The sequence below is a fragment of the Stegodyphus dumicola genome, chromosome 9 (assembly GCF_044657685.1).
Source record: "Stegodyphus dumicola isolate Sdum_Otavi_A_Nest chromosome 9, ASM4465768v1".
Classification (NCBI taxonomy): domain Eukaryota; kingdom Metazoa; phylum Arthropoda; class Arachnida; order Araneae; family Eresidae; genus Stegodyphus; species Stegodyphus dumicola.
The window spans coordinates 109,422,122-109,439,763 of record NC_140776.1 but is presented as its reverse complement, the minus strand read 5'-3'; the positions used below and the strand labels follow the sequence as shown (position 1 = coordinate 109,439,763).

At 30.0% G+C, this 17,642-nt stretch overlaps 1 protein-coding gene across 2 annotated transcripts in view; it reads right to left on the bottom strand.

Annotated features, from left to right (window-relative positions):
• LOC118196911 (cullin-5-like) overlaps window positions 1–17,642 on the bottom strand; it is a 142,848-nt gene that overhangs the window by 104,390 nt on the left and 20,816 nt on the right. For both annotated transcript variants that reach the window (XM_085823892.1, XM_085823893.1), the window contains exons 3-6: window positions 16,505–16,604; window positions 10,921–11,100; window positions 7,171–7,312; window positions 3,595–3,815 (exon numbers count right to left, since the gene is read on the bottom strand). In XM_085823892.1, coding sequence (XP_085680018.1) covers window positions 3,595–3,815; window positions 7,171–7,312; window positions 10,921–11,100; window positions 16,505–16,604 — 643 coding nt within the window. The remainder of the gene's footprint in view (window positions 1–3,594; window positions 3,816–7,170; window positions 7,313–10,920; window positions 11,101–16,504; window positions 16,605–17,642) is intronic.

Sequence of the window (17,642 nt, the reverse complement as noted above, 5' to 3'; positions counted from 1 at the left end):
GTGTACATGGGGAGAAGAGCAGGGAAAAAAATATAGACAGATTTTGTGAAAAATATAAGAAATTGTACCAAACATGATAATTTCAAATTTTTATGTAACAGGCAGCAACAAGATTAAGATCCCCCAAAAGAAAATCATTAATATTTACTTGGGTTTGTTAAAAAAATGTCTGTGCAGAAAAACTTTGCGAAAAATAATAATTCTAAATTTTGATGCACTTTAAAGCAGCAACAAAACTAAGACTCATTTTATTTTTCAAAGAATTTTAAAGAGTTACGGGTGGAGAATTCTGCATTTTCATAAATTATAATACAGTCAAAAGTCGTTAATTCGGACACCCATAATCAGGAATGATCTATAATCTAGACCTCAAAGCTAAAAACTTTCTGCGCATGCGCCTCGTTGACGCATGCATGTAATACCTTTACGACTGCGCATATGCGTGTGCGCAAGCGCAGAATACGTTTTCGCTTGCGCGTTTAATGTATAACAGAGGGTATAAGCTAAAATTATCTAATTATCTATTTCAGTTAATGTTGATGATTGCGTTGTTCCTTAATCTTCGAATTGGATATGGCTTATTATTTTTTGCAGACTGTAAGAGCAATTTTATAAAAGTAAACTTGAACTTTCGATTATGTAAAATAGAATTTCCGATGCTGGAGCTCCGAAAGGATCTACAAAACGAAAGTATGTTTAGATGTTCATCAAACAAAAAGTGGAATTGCTGCAAAAAATGGATAAAGACATGAAGAAGGTGACAGAGAGGTTAGTGGAAACAAAAAAATTTCGATTGACAAATTAGTCGGTATTTTCGGCACAGCAATTACGGGACTTGAACAGCGGAATTTTGTAACTGAACAAGAAATTATGTCTGTTTATAGAATTAAAAAGAAAGTATTATCACATACAACGAAGAAACTTAAACAACTTACATTGAAAGAAATGTTTAATAAAGTAAACAAATATTAAGCTTTTTTTTTTTTTTTTTTTTTGTAAATTTTGATACCTTTTAGATCATAATTGTTCTTTATTTCATAAATTACAGTTTCATATTTTTAATTTTAGAATTTCTGCATGCCATCTTACGAGATTTAAACTGATGATCTATAATCTGGAAAAATCGATAATCCGGAATCGCCGAAGTCCCGACGAGTCGGGATTAATGACTTTTGACTGTACTTCCATCATATTGCAAGCATTTATTTCAACTAAAGGGCAATAAGGAAAATAAAATTTTATTTTTGTAACAGATAAATTTTCTCTTTAGGTTCTTACACTCAGTATCATACTTTACAACTAATTAATATTTTTTTACAAAAAGGGGGAATTATTTCTAATTGAATTCTGATTTAAATACTATTTTTTCATTTTTTATTTAATTTAATTTTCTACACATTTTGTAATATTTCAGAATACCAGTGTAATGTTTTAATAATTTAATAAAGGAATATATAACAGCTTTTTTGGAATACACTATCAGCAACAAATTTTAAAAAATTCAGTAATTAGCGTATTAATTTTAAGAAATCATGCAATTTAAAGTAATTATGCAATCTTTTTATATGTCAATCAAACTCCAAAAATGAATGAGGAATTGGTCTTGTATAGATAAGCAAAACTAGAGCTATAACTATAGTTAGCTACAATAAAATTAAACATAAATTAAGTTTAAGCAAAACTAGAGCTATAACTATAGTTAGCTACAATAATGAAAATAAAATTAAACATAAATTAAGTTTTGTATTCACAAATTGCACGTATTGATTAAAACAGGGAAATGTAATATAATACAATTTTACAAATCTCTTAAAGTTATGAATTAAGAAATCAATGTGTTTATTTATGAATAAACAATTTAACAATAATTTGGGTTATTTTGCTAAAGTATCATCAGCAACAACCTCCCAATTTTTGTTTCTTAGAGTTTCTTGAAAAACTACTTTTACAGTAACTTGTTGCAAAATGCAACAAATACATGATTAAGAATTAATCTAAATACATCTGAATACCAACTGAATTTTTTTCAAGACTCGATTTTATAGTAATTCTTGATAAAATTGAATAATATTTCAAAAAATAATTTTATTATTAGATCAAGTTATTCTTAATCGTCATAGTGTATTCCAAAAATTTTATATGTGTATACTGACACTCCTGATTTAAAGCAATGAATGGAAAATACAATTTTAAAGTTTTCAGTTTAACACCCCTTTAAATGCAGAAAACATTCTTAAAAAATTAAATATTAATATGAAATTTACTCACTAGATTAATTTATAAATAATATTTTGAAAATTGATCTCGAAGAATTTCACCAAAAAAGTCAGCAGTTTAGGTATTTAAAAGCATTCAAAAAACATATTCAGCTTTGTATCAAATTTTTCATCTTTTCTTTAAATTTTCTTTCATTACCTCTATTTCTGGTAAAATATTTTTTTTTTAAATTTTTTTTTTTAAATTTACTTTTAGTATATCTATCTATCCTTAAGATTTTTGACAGAGGGTGTACAAACTCTTTTCAGTACTTTCCTATTATCATTTCATCAAGAACTTATGCAATAGCAAACATTAAAAAAAGCACAGTAACTATTAAAACAGAGCTGCATTAAAAAGTACCTGTGCAGTAATAACAATGTATGCATGCAATAATTATAATATATATGAGGAAAACAAATGAACTAAAAATCTACTTGTTTGTAATAAAAATCTATACCAAAGATGCATAATTTGCAGCATCTACAGCCTTTAATATATTTCTTGCTATTTACTTTTAGAAGAAATCGCAATTGCTTTCTAAGGCAGTGGCCTTGGTGAGAAAGTCGATTTAGCACATTTCTGCATTGGCGAGAAACAAATGATTAATAATCTAGCTCGTTTATCCTAATAGCTGTGTGTCAACACAAGGGTTTTTCACTGAAAAATACTCATCATGCTTACTTTTTTAATCTCCCAACAATGAAACAAAAAGCTACTGTTGATGTTTCAGGCATTACTAGCTATTGTTGAACTGTGACTGCCAGAAAGAGACTGTTAAAAAATGAATTTTCTGGTACTTTTTACATATTTTTTAATAAATTAAAAAAAAAAAAAAGAGTATTACATAAAACAGTACATAAATTTTCTGTTATGGTTTATATATGTTGCTATTTTAAATAAACTGCTTACATAATTAAACAAGATAGTGTATACATTAATTAAGTTCTGTTGAGTTATGTTGGTACTTCACATAATCTGCTGACAAAATTGTGTTAAATATAATAATAAGCACATATTTATGTTAAATTTATTCTATATTTAAATGTTAAATAACTTGTGTTGCATAGATATTGAATGAATTGCCGATTTGCTATTTACCGTATTCTCCATCCCCCATGGACTTTTATAACACTCGGCAATAAGTCGCATTTTTTAAGTCTATATTGCACCAACGCCTTTTTCTCTCACAAAAGCTTTTATAAAAGACAAGCACTGAATAAACAATGCAATCAGTAATTTTAAAATTAGATGCAATTTAGTGTCCAGATTTTATCTCATTACGGCTATGGATTCATTAAAAAAATTAAAGTGCACTACATTAGAGAAATTCCTTACTGATTGTATAGAGCCAGAATAGGATTCAAGATACTTAGCAGCCCGCTGCTCCTCTTCCTTCAATTTCTGATCAGCATATCGCATGTAGTTTTGAACACCATTTGCTTCTAAATATTGAGGAGCTTTTGCCCTGTAGAAAGCTTCTGTTGCATCAATATATGCCTTTTCAAAATTATCTCGATAAATCTGCAGCTTATCTTCAGTATTTGAGCACAAGTTAACTGTTGGAAGAAAACATTAATGAGTTTTCTTGAGATTTAAATGATTTAAAAAATATTTGGATATCCATCTAAATTTAATTTGACATGAAAACATGATAAGCCCATTTTTTTATGAATAAGGATATAAATTAATTGTTACTGTTGTATTTTTCATATATTTAGGGGAAAAAAAATGGTGAAAATTTCGGACTTACTTTCTACAGACTAGCAAGCAATCGATTATTTTCAGGTATAGTTTACAGGTTAAGTTTACTGTCTACCCCCCAAAAAAGTGTAATTGACATGATATGGTCAACTGCATATGGTTAACAAAAACAGTAATACTTTGGAGCAATCACTTTTGGAAAATTTACTGGTTGTTTCCTAAAACAGAGCTTCTGGAAAAATCAGAGAGGTAGCAAAATAATGGACATTCAATTAATTATAAATGAAGCAGGTCAAATACTGATTGTTTATTAAGTAAAAAGGCATCAGTTCATTTTTCAGGAACAACTGTCACAATTTTGGTAGCCAAAGGGAATAATACTTAAGTACCCTTTTTTGGTCTCAATTAATCTCTGAAAAAGAAAAATTTCAATAAAATATCACAGCCATTAAGCATTCTATTTCAATAGGCTGAATAGTGAATTAAATAGTTACACTGAAACAAAATTTTCAAATAAATCACGCTTATTATAAATTGCATATGTCTTTATAGAATTCTTTTTTAAACTGGCAATAAGGAAAACCAATTTTTTTGACAGCTTATTACATTCTTTGCTCTAAAGTATCACATAATCATTTTGGGGTACTGGACTACAATTGCTGAAGATATTTGAGTAACAGAATAATGAAAAAAACTAATTAAAGTAGGTCTCATACCGCTTCAATGAGATATTTATGGCTTTCAAATGGAACATCAGAATAAAGCATGCAGAAAATGACCGCACAAATGAAAGGAAAACCAAATCAAGAACAAATTATGAAAAACTGAGTCTGATTTAATTCTTTTTTAATTAACAAATTCTACTGCAAGAATTTACTTTGAATGACAATAATATGTTTAAAAAAAAAAAAAAAAAAAAACAAGTATTTGTTTTTGGTTTCATCATCAATAACCACTAAGAAACCAAAAACACTTTACTCAAATTTTGAAATGATTTTTGATTTGTTAAATTTCATGTACTTGGAAATAATTTTAATTTGTGCTATTATTTCAGCATTATATTGTAAGAAATTACTGCATCCTCCACTGTGTGCTCTCATAGTATAAAGGGTTAGCATAGTCAGCTAGCTATTAGAAGATCCACAGATCTAAGCCCAGTGAAGGAATGGCAAATTTTTTCTGCTTCCTGATTTGAAAAAAGCAAATGGCATCAATAGTGACATAGGAACTAATATGTGCTATATGATAATTCATAACATGTGGATTTTATTAACTATGTCCCATGCCTTGAGCGGGCTTTCATAATATAAATCACGGCTTCCCAATTGGGTCGGAGAAATTCTAAAGTGGGTTATGAAGAAGATCAAAGTGTTGAGAATCGAACATTCACCAGCAACTGGCATAAACAAAATCCCACTCATCTTAAAATATATATATATATATATATAAATTTATAATTAATTTTTTATAGATGAACTATACCATCTAGTAAAGAAGAATTCACAGAAAACATATAAAAAAGGAATGTTACACAAATGCAGTTATCCATTATTCAAGAGGATTGTAATTTGCTGGATGATATTTTGTTAGATACAATCCACTCAAAAAAAAAAAAAAAAAAAATGTTCATTTCTGAGACATTGAAAATTTGAATAAGCACATAGTACAGTGAAGGGCTTTGAATAAGCACAGTGTGGCACATAGTACCACTGAACTACAATAATACATTTGATCTTGATATTATCATGCAAAAAGAGTTCATTACACCAAAGGATGATGTTTAAGCACAAGTATCATTCAAAACACAGTGATATGCTAAATTTTCAAATTTAAAAGTCATCCAAAAGAAACACCATAAAAATTGTTTCCAAACTAACATTAATGAGTTTTCCCTCTTCTTACCTAGAGGAAGCAGGATTTACTTTAGTCAATGATTTATTATAGAAAATAAGAAACAGGTTGAATATTTTTGAGCAAGGGTAATTTAAGAATTAAGTTAAACAGTTTTATACTAAACATTAAAAAAATTCATTCATACATCAAGTGCAGCCATTAAATTGATTAAAACAGAATTTTTGTGCTATTAAAATCTGTGATTTTCTTTCTGAAAACTTGTTTATATTTATGAAGTTAAAAATAATAATAATAATGCAAAAGACAATAAAACATAAACCTAAGAAACCTTTTTTTAAAAAACCTTTTCTTCATATTTATAGTCAAGCAGTTATCTAAGTTATTTATCTGCAATTATTTGTATTATGATTATGTATCTCCCAGCATGAATCTGTAGTGTATTCTTTTCAGGGTCTATAAATAAAATTTCATGATCAAAAATAAAACGTACAATTTTCTGAAATATCTTTTATTTTTTCCTTCTTTACATATTTTATTTTATTTTATTCAGTTTATATGGTCTTCATAATTATTCATTCCACCCACCAGAAAGTCATGAAAAAGTATTTATGAGGAAAAGCAATATGTTGCTCAAATTGCCTCGTGGCAACCTCGTGTGGCAATCAAGATACGTGCGCAGCACATGCCTGTTTTGGCAGCTGTGCCATACTGAATTTGTGAAACTCACTAATTTTTGTTAAGTAAAAACAGATCACTGTGTACATGGAAAGAACAACAGTGCAAGAAAGGTTACGTGTTTTATTAATGATGTTTATTGCTTTTCCAATTTTATTTATTGATTGTTCTTGTATAGAAATGTTAGTGCACCACCATTTTGAAATAACTGTTGCTTCTTATACATTAGCTTAGCAAAAAATTAATCAACAGCAAGTTGTTTACAAATGCTCTTCAAAGTTCGTCATGACTTGATGACTGTAGGATGTGGATAATCAGAAAATACCGTTTATATTAATAATGCCTATACAACAAAATGCTTGCACATAAGGTTATACATAAAATCCCATCACACAAAATCTGCATTTTTTCTGGCTATTGTCAATTACTCTTAAAATGAGGATAAAATTATCACTGCAAAATTTATGGCTAAAAAACCACATAACTCAGTTATACCACTGAATTGTTTTCAGTTCACAAACACTTAAAAGGAAAGAAATTTAATTGCATAAAATTTAAGTTTTATTCTTCTATGTTCTTGAATATACAAAACACATACCAAAACAAAAACAAGCTGAATTCTACAGTTTATGGCATTATTATTAATAGACATATAAACAGATATCAGAAAGAAAGAAATACCATATGATTCTCTAACCCCTATCACCAACTGGGAATCAAAAGCTTCTCCATTCCTTTCAGCGTGGACAAGTTTCATTGCACTATTCTGAAGTCTATGCTTGATGTTAGAAAATATACTCTGATTCCAACTATCCAGCATTAACTGCAAATACAAAAGCAAAAGCCATTACATACATAATTTATACTTACAATCTGGAAAGCCAATTTTTTAACACTGCACACAGAAACACATATAAAAGATATCTGATGTGGACACCACATGATATCCTCATACGGCCCACTAAATTATATACATTTTTGTGGCCCTTCACTTATACTTATTTCCTCAAATTCTTTTAACTTAATTAATTAATACCTCAAGACCAGTTGACAATGACATCAAAATTTGCAAATTTTGAAATTAAATATCCTGGTCATTTTTTAAACTTCTTATAATTTTATTTTTTCATAAGGAATATAAAACTTTCCCAAATATATGCATAAAAAACAGGAGACCACATTAAAAGTTAAATTTTGTTGCTTGTTCAAAATTAATTTTTTTTTAAATTTGAAATAGTCAAAAATGAATTTTTTAATTATTTAAAACATGTAATTGGAAGTTTCTAACTACAACCAAAGATTGTGAAAAAAAGGCTGCATAAGAGAGGTGGATGGACACGTACTTTAGGTACCACTGATTGTAATAAAATATCTGATGTGCACCACAGGACTTCCGTGTACAAAGTGTTAAATTATATGTAATTTTTCATGCATTTCATTTAAACTTATTTCCTCTAATTTCATTAGAGATATATTTCTCATTCAATTAATTTACTCAATTCTTACTTCACGGCAAGGCAAAGATGCATAAAAACTCAAAACATTTTCATTAAAAATTGAAAGATATAGAAAAACATAAAAAAACCAAATTCAGTTAAAACAATTAAAAAAAATTTTTAAAATTAAAATTACAGTTTCTACGCAAAACCAAGCAATATGGCCAGCAGGCAAGACGGCTGATTTTTCGGTGAACAAAACTAAAAGTTTCCTTTTGGTCCCACTCGGCAAAAGGACACAGAAAGTGCAGAAAGACTTAATTCACTATTTTGCTAAAGGGAGGTGCTAAATTTAAAACGTAAACAAATATGGATGCTATGGTAAAAAAGCTGACGTGTACACCACATGACTTCTTTGTACAGAATATTAAATTATATGCAAATATATTTGTCTTGTATATCATTTAAACTTACTGAATTTAATTTACTTCGTCAATAGCCCATACACCACAACAGAATAAACACACTCTTTAAAATTCACTAGATTTATTTACCACAGCAACACTCTGGTGCTAGGTTCACTTAACAGTATTACTTCACATTCATTTTATAACTCAGAATGCATAAAAATTACATCATCTGAAGAATTACCTACATGCTACTACATGTTCTATTCAAATACTATAATAAATCTAAAACGACGCATAAAAGAAATTAAATAAAAATGAAACAACTTTTCACAGACGATTCTGCACTGTTTACCTAATGCTCATAGCATTATTATTTTGTGTGATGGGATAGCTCTTATAGCAGTACCATGTGCTACTCACAAACATTCTCCTCTGTCCGAGACAGATTTGTGACAATATTTTCTGCTAATGGGAAACACTTATTTCCTTGAATATCATTAGAGATATATTTCTCATTCAATTAATTCAGTTCTCACTTTGCAGCAAGGCAAAAATACATAAAAACTCAAAATATTTTCATTAAAAATTGAAAGATATAGAAAAGTAAAACATCAAATACAGAAATACAGTTAAAACAATTAAAAAACAATTTTTACAATTAAAATTAGAGTTTACATGCAAAAACAAGCAAGATGGCTAGCAGGCAAAAAGGCAGATTTTTTGGTGCACAAAATCTACAAGTTTCCTTTTGGTCCCACTCGGCAAAAAGACACTGAAGGTGAAGACAGATTTAATTCACTATTCTGCTAAGTTTCAAATGTAAACCAATATGGCAGCTATGGTACAAAAAATTACGCTTAGCTGCACTTAAGCAACTTTTAAATTGTTGATAATTCTATAACTATTGAACGCAGATTAACTAAAGTTACAGAAACCTTAAAAAAAGATAAGAACAACTTAATTCAATCATTTTTAGAGTAAAAAATGAACAATTTACCAACATATAAGAGTGAAAAAAAAAACTCAGCTCTCGGAGCCGAGTATAATACTTCTGGTGCGGTCGATTGCAACCAAAAAGGGAGGTGCACAACTACATGTTATAGCAGTCCTATATACAAAATTTCAACCTTATGAGGCTACTCGTTTTTGAGTTATGGGAGATACCTACATATGTACAGAAGGCATGAAAAAATCTCTTCTGAATCCATTTTAAATCAGTTTTATAATTCGTTTGGGGAAAGAGTCCTTTATTCTGTCCTTATGTACAGGTGACACAAAAAGCAACATTAAATTGCATTCAATAGCAGTTAAAATTGATATTTTCGTTGAAATATGATACCTGGAATTTTTCGTGATTACAATACGTAAAAAGGGAGGTGAACAACTAGATCTTATAGCAGTACCATGTACAAAATTTCAATGTTCTATGGCTAATCATTTGATTAGCTATGTTATGCGAGATACATATGTAATACTAACATCATGAAAAATTACATTTTAAATCCATTTTACAATCTATTTTGTAATAAAAAGTAATTCATTCTGCCCATATGTATAGACGGCATGCAAAAATAAGCAAGATGGCTAGCAGGCAAAAAGGCAGATTTTTTGGTGCACAAAATCTAAAAGTTTCCTTTTGGTCCCACTCGGCAAAAAGACACTGAAGGTGAAGACAGATTTAATTCACTATTCTGCTAAGTTTCAAATGTAAACCAATATGGCAGCTATGGTACGAAAAATTACGCTTAGCTGCACTTAAGCAACTTTTAAATTGTTGATAATTCTATAACTATTGCACGCAGATTAACTAAAGTTACAGAAACCTTAAAAAAAAGATAAGAACAACTTAATTCAATCATTTTTAGAGTAAAAAATGAACAATTTACCAACATATAAGAGTAAAAAAAAAACTCAGCTCTCGGAGCCGAGTATAATACTTCTGGTGCGGTCGATTGCAACCAAAAAGGGAGGTGCACAACTACATGTTATAGCAGTCCTATATACAAAATTTCAACCTTATGAGGCTACTTGTTTTTGAGTTATGGGAGATACCTACATATGTACAGAAGGCATGAAAAAATCTCTTCTGAATCCTTTTTAAATCAGTTTTATAATTCGTTTGGGGAAAGAGTCCTTTATTCTGTCCTTATGTACAGGTGACAAAAAGCAACATTAAATTGCATTTGATAGCAGTTAAAATTGATATTTTCGTTGAAATATGATACCTGGAATTTTTCGTGATTACAATACGTAAAAAGGGAGGTGAACAACTAGATCTTATAGCAGTACCATGTACAAAATTTCAATGTTCTATGGCTAATCATTTGATTAGATATGTTATGCGAGATACATATGTAATACTAACATCATGAAAAATTACATTTTAAATCCATTTTACAATCTATTTTGTAATAAAAAGTAATTCATTCTGCCCATATGTATAGACGGCATGCACCCCCCCAAAAAAAAAGAATTGGGAAGGGTCAAAATGAATATTTCTGCTGAAATCCATTAACTGAAATTTTTTGCCATTATAATATTTCCTTTTATTTCATACAAGAAAGAGATAAATAAATATATACAACCTTCCGAACTACACTTTCTTCACTCTGTCCTTTCTTCTGAATTGAAGCAGATTTGCCAGCTAATGTGATTTCCAACTGTCCAAATGGCATTGGCAAATAATTGCACTGCGTGAAAAATTTTCTCCATTCTGCTATATATGCCTTCAGCAAAGCTTGATCCTCCTGATGAGCAAGAACGTTCTGTAAAAAGTATATGTGAATCAAGTTAACATGAAATCAAGTCAAAATATTTTAAAGAAATACACCTTTGAAGAGCGAGTCTGTGCTTGTGACTTTTTCCAGCAAAGCCTTAATTATAGTCCACAAATTGCGAGCATTACTATTAATCATTTTCCCAAAGATTACTAACCAGATAAATACATGTTCATTTCAGTAAATTTTGTGATCGGATAAAATTTGGAGAAAATGTTTGGCGAGATTGTGTTTTGATCAATATATGTTCACAATGAAACACTGCTACTTACTTACATGTTAACAGAGAAGGATTGGCTAACTTTGGTGGTAATTTAATACAATTAGTTTTTCTTTATTTGAGATGGAAAGTGTTAGGCAATTGCTTCTAAAAGTTTTTTAGCCTGAATTGCAACTTTCTACCACATGAACTCCTCTAAGTGGTACTAGACATCAAATGTTGTCTTGCTGTACCTCAGTGCTTCTTGTTCTGTCACTTTGAAGAACCCCATGTCCACTAGATATTTTGTGTATGAACTACGAAATGTTGATGGTTACTTCATAATATATTTTACTGTTGTAAGAAACTCACCCTGAAGAACCCCATATCCATTAGATATGTTATGTATGAACTACGAAATGTTGATGGTTACTTGGTAACATATACCAACTGTTGTATATATACTGTTTTATGAAACTAACAGCATCACCTTCATTGTTTAGTGGATACAAAAAATGAATGCTCAAAAGAATGAATAATTGCTTACAGTGCAATTACTCAATTTTTTTTTTTTTTTGGTGAATTTTGGCTTTTCTCCATTAACATAGGTATCTAAACACCTATGTCACAGCTGCCAACTTTGAAAGAGGCTTTTGCAGGGCATAGTTTTGCGACACACACACACACACACAAAAAAAAAAAAAAAAAAAAAAAAAAAAAAAACTCCAAAAATTCAGTTTACTGAACTATTGATAATATGATTCTAATGACAAGTACATTAATATTTAACAGATACTCTAGATTTTATATACTTTGGTTAATTTTATTTCCTAATTTTCTTACACTTTTATGTTAAAAAAGTCGCAAGCAGAGGGGGAATTTTCCTTTTAATCAAAGTCCTGAGGAATATAGTATTAATAATTAACATACATACTGCTGTGAGGATAGACTTAATAATGTATTGTTGACTAATGCAACACAAAATTAAATACTACTATTAAATGCTTAAACATTGGTTGAATCTTCATAAAAATTTCTATGAATGTTTAGAGTATATTCGAACAATTCAGATTAAATAAAATTAAGTACGGAAAATTATGCTGAAAAATCACAATGCATGGAGGAATAGAATTTGCACAGTTCAGGTTCCATTATTTCAATACATTTTACTTAGTAAAGAGTAAAAATTGGAAAATTTGATGATCTATCAAGAGACTGGGAGATATGATGAAAAAATTCAAGAGTAGTATTATCAGCTAGGCTATGTTAATGAAAAAAAGTATACAAACATGCAAACAAGCAATGAAATACTTTGTCTAGTGATAACTTTCCTTAACTGTTAATTACTCCTTTAAGGGTGGCAAAGTTTTCAATCACTCCATCTTACCATGAACAGTATAACCTACAATGCACCGTAAGAGATTAATACTACATTTTCACTCATTGAAAGAGTAACATAAATAGCCATAGCCTTTCTTGATTAAATGAAAACTCATCAATGTAGAAAACAGCTATTACAAATCACCAACTGAAGTAGCTAGCTAGTAGCAGATAGATGTTTCTGATATACTTTGCCACTAAATTAATACCAGAAATTTCTCTCAAGTACAACACAGGGCAACTGGCATTGCAGCACTAAAAAAAAAAAAAAAAAAAAAAAAAATCAGACTTGTTACTTTTGCTGGAGATTAAAAGCACTGAGGTAAAAATTTCGCCAAGTTTGGAGTCATACTTTTCTCCCACAAAAGAAAAACTTACTGCAGAGTAGATGCCACTTAATGTGATCATCATTATTGAGCTACCAAAGTCCTACCTGTATACATACAAAAAATATGGAGACTACTTTGCTTATTGTGATCAAAAATTCAGTTAATACGATCAAAATATTATAAAATATTTTTTAACTGAAGTGAATAAGGTTAGAATACATAATAATAATTAGCAAGTGATAGAGAAATGTTGCCAAGCAAGGGATTAAGTCAACAAACAGCTTGGTTCTGATTTTAATTAATTATTAAATATTTTGACAATTTTCTATGTGTTATCATGTGAAAATGAAGCTATTACATTCTACCAAGAAGGGAAGGTACTTGTTGGGTGTTTGATGCCATACTAGCTGCTGCTGTGATTTACAAAAAAAAAAAAAAAAAAAGACTTTAAAAATAATAATGAAATTTAACCAAGTTAATATAAATACATAATTTCTCAGCATTTTATTATGATATAAGGTATTTTTCCTGCCTTCTTAGCATGCCTTTGTGGTGTAGTAGTCAGCACACTCGGTGTGTATCGAGAGATACATCGTTCAAGTCACGGTGAGCGCAATGCTCATTTTTCATGTCTCTCAGCATCAAAAATCCTAATGTCTCTACAGTGGTGGCCAAACTTAAAAGGGTGGTGGATGATGATTCTCCGCCACCAAGATTTGGCGATTGGGTCTCCTAATCTCCAGTCGTCCTTTAAAAGGAAGAGTATATATGGTATCTCCCACCTTATTAGCATGCCTTCATGGTGTAGTGGTCAGAACGCTCGGCTCATATCGAGAGGTCTGTGTTTCGAGTCCTGGTGAGGGCATTGCTAATTTTTCCTCTCTCCTGCTTTAAAATAAACTAATGACTGATTCTACAAGGAAATAACAAAAAACTGTTTCTGAATTGTCTTTAATGCAAAATTTCATTTATGAGCTGTTCATAACATTTCTAAAAAATATTTGATCGATGCTGAACCCCTAATCTCAACTCGGATAGCAACCCTCATTGAAAGAGAACACTGTAATAGATAATAATAGAGGGTCAATAGATAAACTGAACATGGTGGGCATGTAAGTGACACTGAGAAGGCAATATGCATATTGTTCTATCAATTCGAAATAAGCTTAACATTATATATCTATTCAAAACATTCCAATCATTAAAAGGATGTAACACAAACATAAATAATGCAGTCTAAAGTTTATTCTCAGAACCAATGAACTAATTAAGTAGGAATAAGAAAAAATTATTTTGAAATATAATTTACATTTTTATTTCACATAGTTAAAGCAAATTCCAAAGAATTATATTGAAATTAAGAAATTTCATTTTAAAAACAAGCAGAGAGGAATCAGATGTTATATACAGTCAAAAGTCTTTAATCCAGACTCGTTGGGACTTCGGCAATTCCGGATTATCGATCATCAGTTTAAATCTGGTAAGATGGCATGCAGAAATTATAAAATTAAAAATATGAAACCGTAATTTATAAAATAATGAGCAATATTTACAAAAAAAGAAGCTTAATATTTATTTGTTTACTTTACTAAACATTTCTTTCAACGCCTGCATGCGTAAAGCATACCTTACGCAAAGCCGAAATTAGAAAATTGCAACCAGAAAACCATTTGATTTGTATTCGTGATATTTATAATGACGAGGAATTTGATTTAAATCATATCAAAGACGGAGTACATCGAGATTAAATAGTACATTTGGTAAGGAATTATAAGCCGAAGAAAATAAAAACATCTGCCCTGAAGATAACGATAGTGCTGACAGATCAACTTCCAGTTCATTGTGCACCGCGGCGTCCCCCCCCCGCGCAGAGCAGCGTGAAATTGATAAACAGATTTCGGAATGGTTAGATAAACAAAGGATATACCTTTATCCATTTTTTGTAGCAATTCGTTTTTTATTTTATGGACATCGAAACATTCTTTCCTTTTCTAGATCCTTTGGGAGCTCCAGCATCGGAAATTCTATTTGACATAATCGAAAGTTCAAGCTCACTTTTATAAAATTGCTCTTACAGTCTGCAAAAAATAATCAGCCGGATCCAATTCGAAGATTAAGGAACAACGCAATCATCAACATTAACTGAAATAGATAATTTTAGCTTATACCGTCTGTTATACATTAAACATGCACGTGAAAACGTATTCTGCGCTTGCGCAGACGCATATGCGCAGTCGTAAATGCCTTGCGCACACGCGTAAAACGTCTATGAGCATGCGCAAACGCAGCGCATGCGCAGAAAGATTTTAGCTTTGAGGTCCGGATTATAGATCATTCTGGATTATGGGTGTCCGAATTAATGACTTTTGACTGTATAAATTTGTATGTATCATGACATGCGTACTAGTAAGGCAAGAGAGAGTAGAAAAGTGATTGTGCATTTCAGCAAAGGGGTATTTAATAAGAGCTGAATGCCTTATTTAAATTTTGGCCTGCGACTGGACAAGAGCTTACGGCAACGCAGATGACATAATGTGGATTAGTTTTCAAATCACATAACTTAGACTCCTGAAAGACGACACTGCCAAATTTAAGTTAGCAAATTCCATATTTTATCTTACATATATACACACACAATAAGTGGCGTGTAATGGGACTATGTTTGTGCATGACTATTTATAACATTAAGTGATGTGAAAAACTATCCTTCAAATCAGCAATAGAATTTAACTAATTTAATATAAATGCAAGTTAAAACACATAAATACTTATTTTCACAGCATTTTAACTACAAAAAATGTCATTACAGTGGACTGTCTGCAAACCTTACAAAAAGGTTTTTTTATGAACTGTTTAATGTTTCTGGAAATCATCTGACGGATGTTGTTCCCCTGATCTTAATATTTGAAAGGGCATTTGTTATATCAGCATTTATAGGAAATTCATCAAGTTCATCTTTATATTACTCAGAAAGTTTATTACTGATGTACTTGGATTGGTTTCAGAAAGCACCTGGCAGATATCCTGTGTTATTTTCTTCTATTTGAAGAACAAAGATTTGTGTCTGATTGTTCTCGAAATCAACAGAATTATTAAAAATCTGTGCCAAATTAAACAAAAGATTTTTTTTTTGGCTAATTATAAATAAATAAATAAATAAAAAGAGCAGTTTCTTGACTTCATCCCTTAATTGGTGAAATTTTTTTGTTATTTGGCAATTTTAAAAATTTATTTTGACCTTACTGGCAGAATTTAGTTCATTTTGAAAAATTCGCTCCATAGTGTTCTGCTAACATTAACGGAATAGTTGATTACAGTAAGTGATATATTTTCAACTAACCTTATCTACATACATACATAGATATAAATACACACAAAAAGGGAGACAAATACCTAATTTCATTATTTAAACAGTTCATTAAATTTACTACAATTAATAACTTTTATTTGGAAGCTAAATAAATGATTGGAAACTGTTACTTACAGACTGAGCTTGTCGTATAAAATCTAAGATATTATCCTGTAAACTATTATACACTTTTGGTGGACCTTTATCATCCCATAGGCAAACGATATGAACTAACCTATAAAATATAAACACATTATAGCAAGGTAATTATTATTTTAGACAAAAACCGTAGATACACTTCTAATCTCCTCTGCAAATGAAACCCTCAAGGTGGAAGCACACATAATAATTAACAACAAGATATAAATAAAATAAAATTCTCAAACAGGCTAAATTTTGTGTTTTTTATAAATCCCTTGTGATAAGTTACTGACCTACAAGGTATTTATGAGTATCTTTTATAACTAAATGGCCCTATGGTTAACATCTATCCAACTAGAAAAATCCTAGCTTTTCAATATTAAAACTATATTTGACAAAAAATAATGAAAATTAATTTACTGTTTTAGTATAAAATATGAAATAAAGGCATTGGTACTTTTCTATTTCACCTGCGCAAACCTTGCCAAGCGGACTTTATTGGCAACAACATACAGTGTGCACATAAAAAATGATAACAAATTGTATACCAGTATTGAAAGAAAGTTGCGACTTGTTTCGAAAATGAGGCATCAAAGGTTACCATTGAGGATATTCTGTTTGGCATCAGTTGTACCATTATTAGCGACTTTATCGCCTGTGCCGGCAAAACGGAAAAGTACCAAGGCATCCCATACCAAGCTCGTATGTTAAAAAATTAATTTTCTTCTTCTTTTCTTTAATACTTTAATTTACATTAGTAACAAATTAAAATTTTATTATAAAATGTTAAAAACAATTTTAATATATTTGTATTTTAAAAAAATAGAACACATTTTTCTTCAGTTAACAACAATAATTATGAAAGTAATTTCTTAAGAATGTGCACAAAAAAACTAGTTATGAATCAAAAATAAATAAATAGGAGAGAAAATTGCAATCTGGAAACTTTAGATAACAGTCTAATACAGTCAAAAGTCTTTTAATCTGGACTCGTCGGGACTTCGGCGATTCCGTATTATCGGTTTTTCTGGATTATAGATCATCAATTTAAATCTGGTAAGATGGCATGCAGAAATTATAAAATTAAAAGTATGAAACCATAATTTATGAAATAAAGAGCAATTATGATCTA